General features: G+C 46.1%; 1 protein-coding gene across 1 annotated transcript; it reads left to right on the top strand.

The window, feature by feature from the left end:
- Nucleotides 1–1,630: 1,630 nt before the first annotated feature.
- On the top strand, nt 1,631–16,541 carry LOC140897579 (killer cell lectin-like receptor subfamily B member 1B allele B). Its single transcript, XM_073310358.1, has 7 exons — nt 1,631–1,768; nt 3,805–4,034; nt 11,350–11,448; nt 11,822–11,935; nt 14,903–15,057; nt 15,392–15,501; nt 16,315–16,541. The coding sequence occupies exons 2-7, from the start codon at nt 3,890–3,892 to the stop codon at nt 16,433–16,435; spliced, it is 744 nt and encodes a 247-aa protein (XP_073166459.1). The 5' UTR covers nt 1,631–1,768; nt 3,805–3,889; the 3' UTR covers nt 16,436–16,541.
- The last annotated feature ends 3,005 nt before the right edge of the window (nt 16,542–19,546 follow it).

The raw sequence follows: 19,546 nt of genomic DNA, 5'->3' as shown, positions 1-19,546 counted from the left end.
TTAGATGAAAATGTCCTAATTTTTTAAAAGGAAACACGAATGTGTATTTCGATATAGTATTTTGGAATAAAACTTTCAGCAGATAATATGTGAACACCCCCGCCCTCCCTCGGTTGACAGAGCAGTGGCAGGTTCTGTGGTCAGAGTTAAAGACGGCAGACAGTGCCCTGTGACACGGAGGCTTGTACCGCAATAGCCTGTTTGGTAGTTCTTGCAGGACAGCACTGAAAGACCCTTCCTTTCTTGAGAACAAATTCACTCATATTTTAAGAGGGACAAAACAAAATTAGGAGATTTTTCCTCTGAGCCTGAGACTTAAGCACTGAAATTCAATAGGAATTGGGTACTTCACTTAATGCATCTCATTCAGACTCCTTTACACTTTCTTTGAGGTATTTCAGTTACGCTGCTTTTTCATCCTCCATAACGGTTTCACGGAGGATGCAGGGTAAGGTCTCTTTACAAAATGCATCTGAAATAAAGAGCAGATGCTAAGACCAGCAGGAAATTTAGTGATCACACAGGAAAAGAGCACAAAGTGAGTCAAAGATCAGGTAGGATTTGGTCATTGCTGAGGCTTCTGTGATATAGATTTTTCCAGTGCAGCTGACACAAGTACCAGCCTAGAACACAGGCCTGAGGTCAGAGTTTGAGGCTGTTTATTAAATAAAGTATTTTGTTCTTAGCATATCAGCCTATGGACACACACCACATTATATTGGTGCAATGCAGTAGAGTACCTCATTGTAAGGGTAGCAAGCTCAGGGCACTTCAGTCCCACTCTCCTTGTGCCTGGCAGCACTCAGGAATAACATGACTTCTGTCTTATAAAAGAATGATACTTGCCCCTTCCCTTTCTGTTACTGATGGACAACAAGCCTCTTTGTGAGTGAAGTTTGAAAAATTTGTTTACTAATTTCTATTCCTCATCGCCCTCCCTTCCTGCTTCCATTTTAAGCCCCCTGTGCACCTTCTATGCTGTCTCCTCTCCTTTCTCACCCGTCCCTTGTTCTCCTGCCCTCTTCTAGCTGTAAACATGTAACTGTCAAAGTGTAAAAGTGAAGGAGGGAGTGAGTACAGCAGTTCACAGAATGTTTTTTAAAAGTGTAAGGGCAGCTAGTCTACACTGTCACGCTACATGGGTGTAGCTGGACCAATGCAGCTGGTAAAGACATGCTATGATGACGGGAGAGCACTCTCCCTTCGGCATAATGACTCCACCTCAACGAGAGACGGAGGCTATGTAGTCAGCAGAGCACCTCCTGCCAACATAGTGCGGTGTTAGACACCGCTTTAAGTTGATGTAACTGATGTCGCTCGGGGGCAGGTGGCTTTTTCACATTGAGCGACGTAACTTACATCGACTTAGGTGGTGGTGTAGACAAGCCCTTTATGTTTGTATAGTACATTATTATTCTTTATTATTTATGATTGGTAGTCCATTGCTGACGATGGTGACGATTGTCACAATACTCATATATGGCTACGCCTATGGCTCCCCAGTCCAAATCCTGATGCATAGAGTTGGCTGCACTGAGGGCATGGGAAATCTGGATCTATGGTTAATGATTTATTTTATTTTTTCTACAGGTTCTTCCAGACCATGGAAGGACAGGAAAAGGGGGGTGTTGCACATCTCAAGGGCCCTGCTAGACACGCTGAGGCATTCAGTGATACAGGAATTTCATACAATTAACCAGAATTCATAAGTTGTACAGAGACAGATTCCCCAAATCATCTCAGTTGAGTTTTTCAAGGAATTTGGCAGGTGAGCTTCTCTGAAGGAGGTGTTGATTATTTCTATGAATAGTGGGCATAGCTGTTCTTACCTGGCTTTTACTAGCAAGGAGGGGCATGAATCTGTTTCACAGGTTGTACCTCTAACATTTTTCAGGGCTTCTTGAGGTTCAGTGTGTATGATGGGGGCAAACTCAGAGATGGTGGGGTGAATAATACAATCTGGTCAGCAATGGAATTTTCTTTCCCAGTCTGCTCCATTCGTACATATTTGGTTGATCTTATCAGTGAAGCATGTTGACAGGTCTTCACAGCAGTGGACGCCTGGGTCTGATGTCTGGGCTATGCAGCCTGGATTGCTTAGCCAGTTCACTCTGCAAAATAGCTCCATTGACTATGATTCTGCTGCATGGATGTTGGAGGATCAGAAGGGTTGTTTTGCCTCCTTTACCGCGGTGCCATAGTCTCTAAGATTGCTGTACAAGGGGGGGATTTGCTGCAGTAACAGGAGGGGTATGAGGGATGGACAGAGAAGTGAGGTGGAGACGACTCTGGAGCTGCAGATTTATCAACCAAGTAGTTAATAAACTAATGTTACTAGCAAGTGCTACGTGAGACCTAGGGTTGCCAGCATTACTGCATAAGGTTGGTTTTTCCTCCAACTGTACTTCCTACTTGTCAGGTCACTGCGTGACAAGGGAACCTGACTATTTTACTGTGGGCACAAATTCTGCAGAACCTTTGCTGACTCCTACAGCCCCGGCATCAGACACAGGGCTCTATCCTGTGAAGTGCTGAGCGCCCTTTCCTCCCATTACTTCAGTAGGAGTTGATGTCACTCAGTGCCTTGTAGTCCTAATGCAACAGAGCAGCTTTTCCCTGGACCAGGCGCAGCTTGCCAAGGAAGTGCTATTACGAGAGTCTGAATATCTCAAAGGAATGGGACTAATGCTGTTCTTGCAGGTTTAACCACTGGCCTTCATTTAAGTCACGGTGGTTCTCAAACTTTTGTACTGGTGACCCCTTTCCCACACCAGACCTCTGAATGCGACCACCCCCTTATCAATTAAAAACACTTTTTAATATCTTTAACACTGTTATAAATGCTGGAGGCAAGAGGGGTTTGGGGTGGAGGTTGACAGCTCGTGACCCCCATGTAGTAATCTCCTGATCCCCAGTTTGAGAACCCCCAATTTAAGATAAGTTAAGAAAAGCCTGGCTGGGATGATTGAGTTGTGGTTGGTCCTGCTTTGAGCAGGGGGTTAGACTAGATGACCTCCTGAGGTCTCTTCCAACTCTAATCTTCTATGATTCTATAATCACAGGTCCCAACTTAAGACAAAGGTGGACATGAGCCCACCCAGAAATTAGCACTGTGTGGGAGAAGACTCCACTGTATATTGTTTGACCAGAAATATATGTGTGTGTCTGTGTGAAGAGAAGCATCAGACAGAGCAGAGAGAGAGAAACCGGGGGTGGAGGGTGAGAGGGGGACAGACACACAGGCTGAACAAGCCACTAGAAGCATGGTTTGGCCAGGGGAGTAGCCTAGAGAGAGGATTTGGCTGGAAAGGCTAAATGAGTTTTGGACCTGTGAACAAGGACACTGGCTCCTGTTTGGTTCCTCCTGAGTTTGGGGAAACAGGACTTTGTACATTCTTTGTAAATAAGATTGAATCAAAGGTAACAGACTCCATCAGCAATTTCTCTTCCTAACTGGAACGACCCACAGAGGTCCCAACTTTGAGCAGACAGGTTAAAAGGTGTAATAGTATAGAACCTGAATAGAATAGCTGGAGAGAGGAGTATGACTATCCCTAGTGATGAGATAAATTAAAGATGTCTGTCTCCAATGGGAAATATGAATTGTAATTAAAAAGTTCTTATTTTTCAATCTGTTTTCCACTTTTATGCAATGACAAGAATTTCTTCTCTTAAAATGCCCAGAGCTTCTGAACCAAATACACCAGGGAGCAGCTTTCTTTTAATGTAGGAAAAATCAACAGTTTATGTGAAATCCCAGCACCAGCTCTAATGCAATTGTACTTTAAACACTTTATCTCTTAGATTGCTAGGAAAGAAGGAAGTCAAAACCTTCTGATAGACACTTCCTCTGACTGGATACGTCTGTCATCTTGGCTCATGCATAAATATGAGGCAACTCTTAGACAGTCCGTCTTCTTGTAGCCTCTCATCTTTCTCTGCACTTGCCATGGCTGGAGAAATAGTATATGCAGATTTAAACATTCCTGGAGCTTTTTCCACTTCACAGTCACTGCATCCATCTCAGCATCCCAGTAAGTGTATTTAGCTTCTGAGTTTTGTACCAATATGGTCTCTTTTTTTGGTTTGTATTCCACTTTTTGGATGTATTTTTTTGTTTTTACGGGTAGCACAGATATTTATATAAAGTTTCTCTAGAAACAAAGAGCAGGTGTGAGTCTCTATGTTCCGTTTGTGTGTTAGGACTCAGCAAATATGAGGTAATTTACCATCTGTCAGAACTAGGAGCTGAATCTCTTTAATGCAATATTGTGCATTTTATTTTAATGTTAATACACAGTGTCACAGAAATCTTCAGAGCTACTGCCAGTCTGTAGATGCAAATTACATGTGAAGAACAATACAGCTTTATTTTATGGCATTTTTCTACTTACTTCATAAACACTTGGGGGTGGATACTCATGCTGTATTGAAGATGCAGTACATAGTATAGTGGGGTAAGTCAGAGGTAAAGAGCAATGCACTGATCAAGTCTTGGGAAGACTGAACACAAGGAGTCTGGGAGACTCGTATAATTGTCTTTCATTTCTTGTTGGAGACAGATCAGGGAGAAGAGATTGGATTTGGAAAATTACTGAGAAGTCAGTGCAAAGGGTCATGGAGGTGATTCCACATGGTGAGGGAAGTGTGGAGAAAAGGATCTGCTAAGATTCATGAAGAGGCAAGTAGGGAGACTGAAGTCTAGTATCCCATGTTAGGAAATAGGGGAGGAGAAGAGAAAGAAATGAAGGGCAACTTGGTCAATAAAGGATGAAAACTGTGGGGGACGCAGCGAAGGGTTGTACTGGATTCTGAATAGACCTGGATAGGGAAGATTTGTGAGGAGTCAAGTCATCACACTTCAGAGCAATTAAAGCTTGGACAACTCTTAACTCAGGGGATACCAACAAAGATGATCACAGTCATAAAGAGAAGAGGAAAAATAATAGCTTTCAGTGTTCCAGGAATAATGAATATACAAGGGACTGTAAATTAAACTTAAAAGGATGTAAAATGTAAATATATAAATCCTGGTATTTTTTTTACGAGACTCTCCTGCAAAGATTGGTATCTGGAAATAAAAAATCCTAATAATATTTTGCAGAACTGTGGTAAAAGAGTAAATATATTAGCTATTTTCAGAGCATATTTTCTATAAATAGAGTCAGGCTACTAATGAGAGGACATTTTAGATGACTATTCTGCTGTTAATCTTAGAATCAAAATATATAAAGCTGATATTTCAGTTGACAAGCAAATTAAATACTAACGGTCCAGATATTGTATCACTCAGTCTGCGTACAGTACAGCATATGCAGGATTACATATAAAAAGTTAAACCATTATTTAGTTTGCACAGTGAAGCATTCAAGAGTTAGGAAATGCCGGACATACAGTTGCTTGTACAACCTTAATTCTGCCCCACTGTGCAACCATTTTGTGTATGCAATGAGGAGGGATCCTTTGGGAAAAAAGTGGTCTTTAATTACATGGACATACATTGTCATCATGCACATGCACACGGGAGCAGAGATAAGTGTGCTGGGGCAACTGTAAATCTGGCATTTCTTAACTTTTGAGTGCTTGACTTTGCAATCTAAATAACATTCTATTGAGAGTTTTCTTTTTATGTAATTTACTAGAGTTTTTAAAGGACAGGGGTAAAACCAGATTCTGTTATGTGCCACTGTAGCAACCCCCATCGTGTATTTTCAGCAAAGTTAGATCCCTGAAACTTCAGCACAAACTGCTACTGCTTGAACAACAGGACTACTTTAATTAGCTGGCTGCAGCAAAACACTTATCGCAGAGGGAGGAAATAGACCACTGGGTTCAGGTGTTGGTTTGTGGGATGTCTCTTGGGGGAGCCCAGTCCATGCCAGCTCTCTCTCTCTCCAAGCCTCCAGGAGTTGGAACCCCTGTCCAAGTGATGCACCCAGGCCCCGGGGTTATGGGCTGGGTCCAGGATGCTGTTGGGGAAAACCCTGACCCACTTTCTGCCCCCAGGGAGTAGGGGGAGCTCCAGCCCCATGCGGTGCCCTGTGGGGCTAGAAAATGGAAATGGGCCACAGTGGCAGGAGGTGGGTCCCTACACATGTCCTTTACTTCCCTTGGAAGCTAGAGCTTAAATTGTGGAACCACAGTAGTTGCACTTGTCAAAGTGTTTCTAGGACAAGTCTAATTTTTTAACACCATCTCTAACCCTCCTCCCCCCATTTTATCCCAAAATTTGTTAATCTGAGGCCAGAAAAAAAAAGAAAAATTTGAAGTCAATTTAACAAATCATTTAATTATTTTTAATTAAAAGACAGAAAAGCAACTTTTGACTTTAAAAAAAATACACCATTTTTTGTCCATGTATGTCTCCAGAACATCTTGTTCTATTAAGGACATAAGTTTTATTTATTAAATCTCAGTGAGAACTCATGTAAAATGGACTTTTATGAATAATGGGCTACAGTTTTTAAAGTTACTCGAAGTTAAGTTCTTTGACATTGAAAGCACTGAAGTCTTCTGTCATGATTACAGACTTGGTGGAGCCTAGAAACTGTTACTCTTTTTATTTTAAATGATGTTTCTAAGTCTCTAGCCCTTTTCCTCTTTGAAGACAGCCTTGAAAATGTAAAGCGATTTCTAGGGTTGTACTTCACGGTGGCTTTTCTAATTTTGTTACAGTAGGAATATATCAGAGCCATTTTAAAAGCACCAAACATTAGAATGTCAAGAAGTGGACAGTTCAGGGAGTGAGTGTGTTCCCTCTGCCATGGTCTACTGACGATTTTCTAAATCCTTCTCTCACAGTCTTTTTGCACCATCCAACCAACCATCACTTTCTTCCCCAAAATTTGAAAACTATGTGCAAATGTCAACATAGCAAGTGACTAGGAGACTAGTTTCCCATTCAAGGGATTTACTGTTCAAGGGAACTCCATCAGCCACTGCCTGCTCCAATTCTGCTGCCTCCTCCATCAGCACTGGCATTGGCTGAGCCGGCACCGGCCTAGCCTACTGTCCCTCCACACTGGTGTCTAAGACGATGACATATGGGACAGTGATGCTTCCAGGACATGGAAGAATCCCCATTTGGGGACACTACTATGCCATTGTCCTGCATGAGAACATAATCTTTCTGTAGTGTCACCTCCTGATGACTAGACAGTTTCAAGAGCATCTCGGGAAGAGGGCCAATACACTGGAGCTCAAGGCAGGTACCTCTGCAGTGGAGCTGTTCGGTATTCTGCAGGTCCAGGTGAAAGACAAGGTTATTCCCACCAGTCGGGCTGACAAATCCTACAAAGGACATTTGGTTGACTGTTGTGCCTTTTCCCCTGGTCTCTAAGAGAACAGATGGGGTGTATCCTGTCCCATCAGAAAGGTGTCAGTTCCTTCAGCAACACCTTACCCCCAACTCTGTGATGGTGTCAGTGGCCTAGGACAGACCCAGTGCCTAGCCTTCTGCTCTCACAAACAGGGAAAGGAAAAGATTTGTCCCCTTTTTCTACAGGATATTTCCCTCATGCTCTCTAGGACTGTGAGTCTTGAGTTACCAAGGAGTAATGGCCAGGTAGAGCTGTGCTCTCTGGGATACCCTGAACCCCCTCTTGGAGTCTCTTCCAAAGGAACAGAAGCAGGCAGCTAGGGCATTGCTAATGGAGGGGCTGTACAATGGGTAAACATCCTCTTAACACAGCCTTGGATATTGTGATAGGCCTGTGTAGATATTCCTGTCTCCACCCCGAGGCCTGATTACAGCAGCCCAGTGGAGGATAGAAGATCTGCCTTTTAAAGGCAAGGTCCTCTTCAGTGAGAAGATCTGAAGAAGATCAGATCTACCAGGGCCACAGCTAGAAGCATATGCCCTACCCAGCTTGGGAATGATCTGAACCTTGACAGGTTTTCAAAGGGTGGGCTCAGCAACTTCTCAGGCCTGCTCCTCACTTTATGTCACATGAAGAGGTTCCAACCTCTCTCCACCGTGGCCATGGGGAGAGACCTCAAAAGCACAAGAACAAACACTTCCAGCGTTCTTCATCACAGTCCTCCTCCTCTGCCTACAAGCTGCCAGTTTAATGGGACACTCGGGAGCCACATAAGTTTCTGGCACCTTCCCCTCTGACATTCTCTGTCCCCTCCCTTCAGTCTTTGTCTATTCTTCTACAGCAACCGATGCACAGTAACTTCTGATTGCTGGGCTTTGGAGACTGTCACAAGGCAGGGCTTCTGCCCCGCTTGCCAAGGATTCACTGCCACACCCACAGTTGTCTTTAAGTAGGTTTATTGTCAAACTTAAACAAACAATCAGTTCCTCAGATCACCCTTTAGATGTTAGACTCTTGCTGCCTCCTCTCCCGGTGGACTCTGGCAGTCCTGCTTCCTGCGGCTTCCTAAATTTCTCTCAGTCAGCTTCCTTCTCACAGCTGGTCCTCACTCACTGGAACTTTCCCTAACCCTTTATTCCCCAGGTGCAGTTCCCTGCCCTCTTGACTGGCCCAGCTGGGAGCACCTGCTATGGCACAGGACACTGGACCTGCTTCAAGTGACAGGAGCCAGCCACCCTGTGACAGAGACCATTCCATCCAGTTCTGCACCAGGTCCCGTCCCCACTCTCCTGCCTCCTTCCTTCCTCAGGGGGACACCCCTCTCACAAGAAAGTCTTCCTGGAAGAAGGGGACTCACTCCTCTTGAGAGTAGCTATAGAAGTTCCTCTGTGTAACCAAGGGAAGGTACTCTACGCCCACTACTTCCTCATCCCCAAGAAGGAAGGTCTATAACCTATTCTGGGCCTCGAAGACCTGAACAAATATGTCAGGCTTTGGATCCTTCCCTCACTCTTCAGGAGGCTCGTACTTCCCTCTCAACGTGAAAGATGGATACTTCCACCTGGCTATCAGGAAGAACCATTGCAAATACCTGAGATTCTGCATGGGAGTCAGGTACTTCCAATTCACAGTTCTTCCCATCACCTTGTCAACAGCCCCAGGGGTATTTACCAAGTGTCTGCTGATGGGGCTGGCACACAGCAGACATTGAGGGATACGTTTACTTGCATGGATGGATGGATGGAAAAAGCCAAGTCAGAGGAAGCCGCTTGCAGCCTGTTTTTGCTATGCCGTCATATGGTGAAATATCTCCCCTTTACCAACACTATGGAGCAAACTCTCTGCTGACATTGATTTCCCTGGAGTCACTGTCACAGTTCTACAGGATTGGTGCTGCGCTCCAGCTTTTGAACAGTCTCTTGGAGGAACCCCATCAATGTGCCAGATCCCCAGTGGGTCTCACGCATCCTTCAGGGTAGGCCAAATGGCCTCACCTCCTCCTAGACTGAGCTCCTGGGCTCCAGCACTCCTGTTCCACACTGTGAGCTCTGCTCAGTGAGCCCAACTGAGCTAGACTCCTGGCAGAGACTCACACAGCCTACAGCCATTACTGGACCCCAGCCAGTATTTACAGTGACACCCAGAGATGCAAGTAGGCCGGTGCGCCCTGGTGCGGCACACTGGTAAGAGAGTGGCCAGCTGGGGATGGGGCTCCACCCCTCCCAGTGGCCCCTGGCCCCAGCGCCGATGGCCGGGGGACGAGGCCCCTGTCCTGGTGGGCCCGAGCCAGCACCCACAGCCCCTGGGCGGCGTGGCCACAGCGCCCCCAGGCTCCAGCCCCAGTGCTCAGGCGGCCAGGCAGCACAGTCACCGTGCCCTGGGGATCCGCCAGCCAAGCAGCGCCGTGGTCCCTGTCGCCCCGGCCAGCCCCAGGAATCAGGCAGCTGGGCAGCTCGGTGGCTGCACTCCCAGCCCTGAGCTCCCCCCAGCTCCCCAGTCCTCTGCCCTGAGCCCCCCACACCCTCCAACCCCCTGCCCTGAGCTCCCCCACACCAACACACACTCCAACCCCCTGCACTGACTCCTGCACCCCCACCCCCTGCCCTGAGTCCCCCCCCCACATCCCAACCCCCTGCACTGACTCCTGCACCCCCTGCCCTGAGCTCCCACATCCCCCAACCCCCTGCCCTGAGCCCCCCCACACACACCTCCAAACCCCCTGCCCTGAGCCCCCCGCACTCCATCCCACACCTACATTTCTTACAGGTACTGTCGTATTGCAACCCCCCAACCCTCTGCCCTGAGCCCCCCAAGGGGGGGTTGCAATACAACGGTACCTGTAAGAAATTTAAGAGTGGTAGCCATGTTAGTCTGTATCAGCAAAAAGAACGAGGAGTCCTTGTGGCACTTTAGAGACTAACAAATTTTATTTTATTTTAACAAAGCTTATGCCCAAATAAATGTGTTAGTCTCTAAGGTGCCACAAGGACTCCTCATTCTTTTTGTGAGAAATTTAAGTTACTTTCGCCCCAGTGACACCTCAAAAAGTGTCTTCAGCACAGAGTAGGATTTATTAGTCACCTGGAACACAGCACGGGAAGTCCTTAGGTTAGCAGAGAGACATAAAGGTTAAAACACAGGCCATTCTTGTCTGGCCACAATTCACCAAGCAAGCATTAATGAACTCCATTTTCAGACTTTTTCTCTCTCTTTGACTTTCTTCCTTAGTCAGTTCCCAGGTGAGCGAGACCCCAAGCTTTTTCCAGACCCCACACTTATTACCCTCACCTCTCCCAGTCCTTTGTCCTGAAGCTGGGGTCTCTGCTCTGCTTCTCTGCTGAGAGGTGGGCAAATCCTCCCCACTCTGGATCATGGGTTGCTAGGCGTCAGTGCCCTGGTGGCTGGGCTTTTCACTGTCTTCTCAGAATTTCCACTGATATGGGTCAGCCTTGGCCAGTCCTGTTAATGACCCATTCGGTCAGCTCAGACAGCTAGGTGATACACACACACATCTCTCTCAGGCTAGGCCTACTCTACACAGCTTTTAGCGACACAGCTGTGTTGCTACAGCTGTGCCGCTAAAAGGCACGCAGCGTAGCCACTGTTTGTCAGCTCTCCTGCCGACAAAAAACTTCCACCTCAAACGAGCGTTAGCTTTGTCGGCAGGACAAAGCACTGTTCACACCTGGTGCTTTGGGTTTTTTCAATACCTCCTGAAAGACAAGTTTTGTCATTCAGTTGCTAGTGTAGACACAGCCTTAGTCTATCCTGAAAGCAAATTTAATCTTTTTCTCTTTGGTATTTTCTTCAGCTTCCCGCTACTTCCATCGAGTTAGACAATTAATGTTGCCCTTGTGAGGGTGATGTGGCCTCAGAGTTTTAAACTCCGTGCATGATCATTTCCCTCCTCATATTCCATGAGCCTGAACTTTATCCTTATCTGCATATGAAGTAAGTTGCGCAGCCTCCAAAGGAGAGCAAGTTTCCATGTTTTCTTTTAAATCTTTACCCAAGGTTTTGGTTCTTGCAGATAGCGCTCTGTGCCCGCGCTGGCATAGGATTGCTCTCTGCCTCGGATGGGCCGGGAACATCATCCTGGCGGTAGCTGTGATTGTGTTTGGTGTTTGGGGTGAGTAGCTCAGTGCCACAGATTCTTTGGCTCAATGAATTCTCCTCTTCCTCCGCAATTCCATTTAGATTCTATATTTTGGCCTCCAAAACATTTCTGAATAAATTACCGGGCATTTCATCATTGCCATAGACATCAAGCGTGTTATATAAAGAAAGTAGAGTTGAGAGCTTGATACATGAAACATACATTATTTGGCTGTAACAGATGTGTAAGATGTTCATTCCACATTTTTGCACCTTACGGTGGATAATGAGTGAGATTCCATCTCACACTACTTCTCTGTCCCCATCCTAACTTGATAGATATCCCATAGTATTTGGTGACTTGATACTTTTTAACCTTCTCTCTTTTGTTGCATGTCCTTGTGAAGGACAGACCAGAGGACAGAGAACAACAAATGGAACTGAATGTAATTCCAGCCTGAAGGATTCCCAGTCCTGCTCGAAACAAAGTTTGTATCCAAAGCCAGACAACAACTTAACAGGTAACTGTATCTGCTATTCTTTGTGCTCTTTGCAACCTTGTGCCCACCTGGAAGAACTCTCACTCCAAACTCGCTGATTGAAAATTCAGCTACTGTGTTACAATAACTTATACATAGCTGAGACGTGCCATACCTTCATCTTCCCATCTTTATTTTTCTGGTCATTTGTTCTGTTTGATGGTTGCAAGATAAATACTACAACTGGCTGAAACATTTTCTGATTTTTAATCAGAAAAGAGGGTTTTGTCAAAAAAAAATGTTCATGGCAAAATTTATTTTTAAATTTTCTGAAATTTTTCCAAAGGGGAAATTTTCAGAGAAAAACTAAATATTTTGTTTCAAAATCATGACCTTTCCCCCTCTTTTCCCCTCTCTCCAGTGAGAAAAAAAGGTAGAAAATAAAAAAGGGGGAAACCCTCTGAAAATTTCTGTCTGGGAAAGTCTCACTTTTCAAGCAGCTCTAATAAATAGGTTTCAGAGTAACAGTCACGTTAGTCTGTATTCGCAAAAAGAAAAGGAGGACTTGTGGCACCTTAGAGACTAACCAATTTATTTGAGCATAAGCTTTCGTCAGCTACAGCTCACTTCATCGGATGCATAAAGTGCATCCGTTTTCAGCTGTTTGTGCAAAGTAGTAGGAGTGACATCTAGTGGTCATTCAAAGTACTTTCAATGTGTATGAAACAGACACATTTTATAGTGTAATAACAATTCTATTATATAAAAAAACTACATTAAAAGAATGTTTTGGCTGCAAAGTCAAGAATTCAGAAGTTAGGGAATGACAGATTTATAGTTGTCTATAAAACCTTAACTCTGCCCTTTTGTATTAGACTCTTGCTGAACATCACATAGACAGTCTGTGGCAGAGTCCGGTCCAGTGCTTTCAACATGAGAGCATCTTTCCTCTTCTTAAAGCCATCTGACTCATCCACTGTCCATCCTATGCATTGAATGAGGCAGGGTCTCATGGAAAAAACAGAATGTGATCATGTCATTAAAGACTGTATCAATGTTTTACAGAGGGGCCGATTAAAGGTTGTCTGGGCAATCTTATTTCTTACACTTCCTAGCTTTCAGCTGTTCACCTTTGCAGCCCAGATAACATTATTTTAACATATATGCAAATGTAACTTAATACTTCCCACTAGGAGAGCCTGTTTTCAGTTGCTTTTATTTTTGCTGAAGATTAAATGTTCACGCTGAACCTTTCCATGCCAGGGGTCTGCCTCAGCCTGATTTTTTTTTCTTTTCATTTCAGCCAAAACTGTCCAGCTGTTCATGAGGACCAGGCTAGTGAAAATATATTGTTTTCCTCATGTTAAAAAAATTCTGGAGACTTTGTCTTTCAGAAGCTTTAGTGCTGTCCCCATGCTTTGGAATAGGGACTTGACATTTGGCAAGGGGGTGGCTTACGAATCAGGGATCTGTCCGCCTTTAGCTGCACCTGTGAATATCTGCCCAAATTTGGCCAAGTTTTAAACCTTTGAAAATTCATGATTCTATCAGCAGTGAGCGTGCTCCAGCCCAGAGCTACAGAGGGCTGACTAGTAGGACTTTCCATGCAATTGCAGCCCTGAGCTGCTGCGGGCAAAGTTTTGGGTCCTGACAGGGGCACTGAGCATGGGGAGCCTGTCTCTCCTGTGATTTCTGAGCCCCACTGAGCCCTGGCAGCATGGAGGAGGAAGTTGCCTAAGTTGCATGCAGAAGGGACAAGAGCCAGAAGGCCGGGGAGAGAGTACATTGGGGCTGGTGGTGGGGGAGAGTTATTTAAACCAATCCTCTCACAAGTGATCACTAACTGTGTTCCTCATTCATTGGGTGCCTGAACTGAGACCCTGGGATCTGATTTGTAGAAGTGTTGAGCAACTGTAACTGAAATCAATGGAAGCTGGGCACTGAACTTACGAAGTACTATAGAACGCTAAGAACTTTGAAAAGTCAAGACATTTAGGTGCCTAAATCCTGCCTAAATACCTTGTGAGGAGCTGAGTCTAGGTGTCTCAAGTTGGGCACCCGGTGTTAGTGGATACTTTTGACCTCAAACTCTCTGTGCCAAAGTTCCCCATCTGTAAAATGGAAATATTGCAATCCCTTGATCTCACAGGGGGACTGTGAAAATTCATTACTGTTTTGTGAAGCACTCAGCTACTATAGAAAGGAGTGCCAGAGGAAAGCCCATGAGGAAATTAATAGTTCTGTCTTCAGAGCCGGCTTTGAATAGTGTGCAGTATTACTGGGGCTACACATTGAATGAGAAGAAAATATTGAACAGCTGCTCGGTAAGTCAGCAGCACCGTCTGTCATGTGCCCAGAATGAAGCAGGGGTCTGGTGGAGAAAACTGGTAGGTGATCATGTAATTACGGACTGGATCATAATGCATATGCACCAGGGGGTCCAATAAAGATTGCACAGGCAACCTCAATTCTGACACTTCCTAACTTTTGAGTGCTTGACTTTGCAACTGTAATACTGTTCTTGTAAGGTGGTTTTGTGTGTGTGTGTGTGTGTGTTTGATCTGAACAGAGCCCTCATTTCTTTGGGAGTACTTGGGGAAGCCAGAACATCCTCTGAGAATCCCTTGCCTCCCTCCTTCTACTTCTAAAGTGCTTCAGAAGTGGCTCAGCAGGGAAGGCGACAGTTTTGTTGTGTCTTTCATTTCAGAGGTTCGGTGCTACTTGGGGGGAAATGCATTGTGTGATACTGAGCCCGTAAAATGTGAATTGTGTGCCCAATCTTATGAATTCATATTCACATTACAGCTCTGCCAGAGCACCTCTCTCCTGACCCGCACCTCCATCTGCTATTTGAATAATGGGCCTTTCCTCAAACAAACAATGAATAAAGAGAAATGTCTTGGCTGAGAATGTTTATAGTTTGAAAGCCCCTGGTGAACATAGGGAAGCTCAGTACTGTTCAGAACCTTCCAGCCCATTTAATGTTGCCTTTTCCATGTCTGTTTCTAGAGGGCTGTGAGTGCAAACTGTGCCCCCCTGACTGGCTGCCGCACAAGAACAAGTGCTATTGGGTCTCTAAAGAAAGTAAAATGTGGAATGAGAGTCATGTGGACTGCTCAGCGAAGAGCTCTCAAATGCTCGTGATCCAAGACAAGGAGGAGATGGTACAGTAAATAAAAATGGCTTAAACTGCCCCTCAAGAGATGCATGTCACTAGTTATAATGTAATACAATGGGCTTGCAGCAAAACAACAACAATCCCACAGCAGTATGACATTTGGCTTAAGAAAAATCTATTACAGAGCCCATTAAAATATCATTGATATGTGGAGGGGAAGGAGGGGGTGAGACTGGGAAAGGGAAACATCAGAAATTGGGTATAAATCTATTGCACAGTTGTGTAGCAGGTTCTCTTCCTTCATTTGCTGAGAGAGCAAAGAAGCCAGAGAATTCTAGCAGGTTATATTCACCCAGACTCCTCCGTCCTGTCACTTACAGGAGTATATACTGAGTATTCCACAATTGAACCTGGTTTGGCTTGGACTCAGTGTTACATCCCCAGGGAGGAAATGGACCTGGGTGGACGGCTCCACGTTCGATGAAACACTGTGAGTGTTCATGGTTCCTACTTTGGCTTTGAAACTGAGTGTGTCTTGCATGGTGCACAAGTGGGAACACAAGATTAGTGCCCTCTAGTGCTAGCAGGAGCAGAGGCTGCCTGTGAGCACAAGTAAAGTTAAGCACCAGGCAGAGTCCTCCATGGAGAGATGGTCAGTCTCAAGCCCCCTGTGTGCTTGCAAAGCCACAGGATAAAGGGGGGTCAGGGTCTGTTTGGAGAATGGGCATGTCAGGGAAGACTCTTGCTGAAGAGGTACTTAGCTGTTCATGCCTATGTTAGCTCTCAGCTGTGCTGCTCTGCCTGAGTAAGGTGGCCCTTGTCCAGCAATGCGCTCGTTAATGCAGGGTCAGGGTCCCCTCTCCTGCTGAGCAGTACAGTTTACCTCCACCAGGGCTGCCATGGGGGTCGGGGAAGGGGTGGTACTTTCCCAAGCCCTGCCCACCAACTAAGCCCCACCCACTTCAGACACCACTCAGGGCACATGGCACAGTTGTACAAAATAGGACCACACGGGCGCTGCTGGGCTCCTCAGCTTGGCTCCCCAGCAGAGGGGTTTGAATACACCCACGGGCAGTATTCATCAATCATCGCAGTGGATTTTGCGATGTTTTCCAGCACTGAACTGAGCCTGCCCAGCTCCTTTTCCACTCTGTGAAGCCTATTACTAACTAGGGCTCTGTAGAAAAGTATGGATGAAGGAAGCTAGTATGGAGACAGACCACCCCTCCGAATGAGGGATAGCTGCTAAAGATCTTGCTCAATAAAGCTAAACACCCAGTGACTCCTGCTCTTTGTTCCCCAGGTTCCAGCTAACAGGAGTGGCTGAAAGGGAGAGCTGTGTGATGATCAAAGGGAACCGTGCTTTTCTGGAAACCTGCCTGGCTTTAGCTCAATGGATTTGTGAGAAAGCTGCCCTGAAATAAGCAGTCACACCAATAAGCTGCACTTACCTAACTAAAATAGCAAGTACCCTTGTTTTTTTCCTAAGAGAAAAACAGATTTGCTAATTAAAGAATTCTAAAGTCTCAGACAAACCCATTTTCCAAGGTATCATAGAAGATATGGGGTTGGAAGAGACCTCAGGAGGTCATCTAGTCCAACCTCCTGCTCAAAGCAGGACAACCCCAACTAAATCATCCCAGCCAGGGCTTTGTCAAGCCAGGTCTTAAAAACCTCTAAGGATGGAGATTCCATCACCTCTCTAGGTAACCCATTCCAGTGCTTCACCATCCTCCTAGTGAAATAGTGTTTCCTAATATCCAACCTAGAGCTCCCCCACTGCAACTTGAGACCATTGCTCCTTGTTCTGTCAGATCCATTCACTGTGCTTCTTGTTCTGTCAGATCCATTCACTTGTTCTTCAGGAGCTGGGTCTGATTTCATGAGGAGCTGGCTGCCTTCTGCGCATCGTGTGTGAACAGGCACTCTTGGCTCTCAGGAACAGTTTGAAGATTAAAAGTTGTAAAGCCCCAATGTCACTTTTGGAGACCTACGTGCCATTTGGTCACCTCTCAAAGGCAGAGTTTTGAACATTCTTCCACCTGGCCCCACTTTCAGCCATAGCCTCTAATTCTGTGGGAGATTTAGGTGAAGAAGCACCGGTTTGTATTCCCACATCTGGTAGTTGCTTACCATTTATGCACCCAAATCTGAGCGCACAATAGTTCTTGTCACAGATTCACAGGGTCTGATCTATGCCCAGCCTGTAACCAGGCCCTTGGGCGTGTCCCCTTTAGTGGGCTGGTCCTGGCCCATGGCCTCCAAGACTCCAAAACTGGGCCTTCGGCACCAACGATCCCTGTCTCTCTCTGTGGCTCCCTGCAGTGAATTTAGACTCCTACAGGAGGCTTGTGTACAGTGTACCCCTGTAGCACACACTGGGCAGCCTTTTCAATACAAGGTAACAATGTATTAGTCACCTGCCTACAGAATCTGAAAGCCCTTAGGGCAGCAATGAGAGGCAAAGGTTAAGACCTGGTCCCCAGTGGCCAAGCCAGTGCAATCAGCCAGCCAAGCTGATATGGGATCCATCTTTTCTCCATCTTCTTATGAGTCCCAAGTGCAAACTTCTGTCTCTTCAGAGTCCAGCCCTTCTCCGAGTCATCACTCTTTGCTCTCCGCTTCTCTTCCAAGAGGTGGCAGGGGACATCGCCTTTGTTTGAACATCATGGCCACTGGGGTTCCCATTGCCTTTCCAGATTCTCCATTGATCTGGGTTGGTTTCTACCAGTCCTTTAATGACCCCTTCATACCTCCCCAGACAGCTGTGTGACACAAACACCTCCTGTCTCTTAATCTTCCTCCAAGAGCAGGTTTAACCCTTTGCACCCCCTGGGTAGTAATGTATACAGAAACTGAGGCACACATATCAAAAATATTACAGAAAATGCCCACTTTGTCTGGCATTCCCTCCCCCCTCACCCCAAATATCCTTGAATGTACATTTATGATTGTGCTATGAGACCTCCCCTTGGAAAAATCTGATCCTAAAATCTTTGCAGACACTGCTCTGGGAATCCACAGGATTCAGCGACTGCACTTGCTAGCCACTAAGAGTCACTCTCTGTCCATAAACTGCTCAGTCAGCCCCAGTTTTTCAGCTTTTCTGGTGGTGGGGGCAGGGCAGGGCTATGTCACTGACTCACAGGGTCTGTGCTATGCCCGAATCTTCCATCAGTCTCCTGCTAGTAACTACTTCAGTGTCCTGGACCCCAAGGATCCCCACTGTTCTGCAACAGCCGGCCTGTAGCCTCAACGACCCTGAGACCGGGGCCAGAGCAACCCATTTGGCAAGCTGGACTGAGGTAGGGTCTGTTCAGACTTTCCTCTTCAGGGTGCAGTGCTCTCAGTAATTATCTGCAGCAACCCCAGGCAGCCTTTTCAACATAAGGTACCAATTCATCAGTCACCTGCCATACAGAAGCTGAAAGGCTGTAGGCTAGCATCAAAGAGGTAGTCGTAGGCCAGAGAGCCAATGGGGAAGGTTCCCATGGGTTCACCATGCCCTGCTTCCCTGGGTTCCATCTTTGTTCTCTCCTTGTCCTGCTCTGACTCCAGCAGCAACCTCACCCCTTTGCTCTCCAGCCACAGCCAGGGTCAGCTGCCTCAGCTTCCCCTTCGGTAGGTGTCATGCCCAGGCATTGAGGTTTACTTGTTCTGTAGGGTCTCCCATTCAGCCATGTGGACTGGAAGCTAGACAGCCTTAGTGGGCTACCTGTCCCAAACACCACCCGCTTTCTCTGGCCCAGGGGAAGCATTTTAACCCCTTGCATGTATTGTTCATAAAAATAAATTCCCACTTTCATCACAGGGGGCTCAGGAGGTGGATGGGGGAGGAAGAAAGGTAGGGAGAGACCTTAGTGGCATGGAGAGTCAAGGAAGGCTCAGGGAGAGGGGTAGAGAAAGGAGGGAATCTTGACTGGAAGTGGGACTGGCTTTACCTGGGCCCTGGTGCCTGACTCAATTCCCTCCCTGTGGTTAAGGGACCCCACAGCCCTCCTCCTCAGGGCTGTGCTGCAATTCAAGCAGGCTTCCCCAGGCTCCATGCTAGTTCCTATTCCAGGAATCCTCTTTCGACTCATGACTCCCTTGCAAGTCTCCCCTCACCCTCTTCCAGTCAGTTACCCTAACAGCTGGGTGTTATCATGTTAAGGAGGTAGCTAAGCTAGTCTTCTGCTTCTCTGAAACCTCTTCCCTTAAAGAGCCATGTCTTCTGCTTCTCTGAAACCTCTTCCCTTAAAGAGCCATGTCTTCTGCTTCTCTGAAACCTCTTCCCTTAAAGAGCCATCTCATGGAGCAGGGTTTGCTAGACTCATTCCACCTCAGCCCCTCTTGGTTTGGCACCCTTAACACTGGATTACCACCCCCACATCCCCTCTCAGGCCTTAAGAACTGTGCGACAGACTCTTGCCTCTATCATACCCATGGTGGATTGATTTAAATCACTTTGATTTTAAATTAACTATTGTAATCATGATTCAAATCAGCAATCAGGGACCCTTGATTTAAATAATCAATTTTAATTGTTTTGCATT

Source organism: Lepidochelys kempii, chromosome 14 (assembly GCF_965140265.1).
Source record: "Lepidochelys kempii isolate rLepKem1 chromosome 14, rLepKem1.hap2, whole genome shotgun sequence".
Classification (NCBI taxonomy): Eukaryota; Metazoa; Chordata; order Testudines; family Cheloniidae; genus Lepidochelys; species Lepidochelys kempii.
Note: the sequence above shows the minus strand (reverse complement) of the source record. Positions and strands in the feature narration are given on the sequence as shown.

Bases quoted from the DNA above. Each gene is read 5' to 3' on its own strand.
- LOC140897579 (XM_073310358.1), top strand. From the start codon at position 3,890: ATGAGGCAACTCTTAGACAGTCCGTCTTCTTGTAGCCTCTCATCTTTC. The intron at 4,035-11,349 runs GTAAGTGTATTT...TGGTTCTTGCAG, and splicing joins GCATCCATCTCAGCATCCCA to ATAGCGCTCTGTGCCCGCGC. The intron at 15,058-15,391 runs GTACAGTAAATA...TGTCACTTACAG, and splicing joins TCCAAGACAAGGAGGAGATG to GAGTATATACTGAGTATTCC.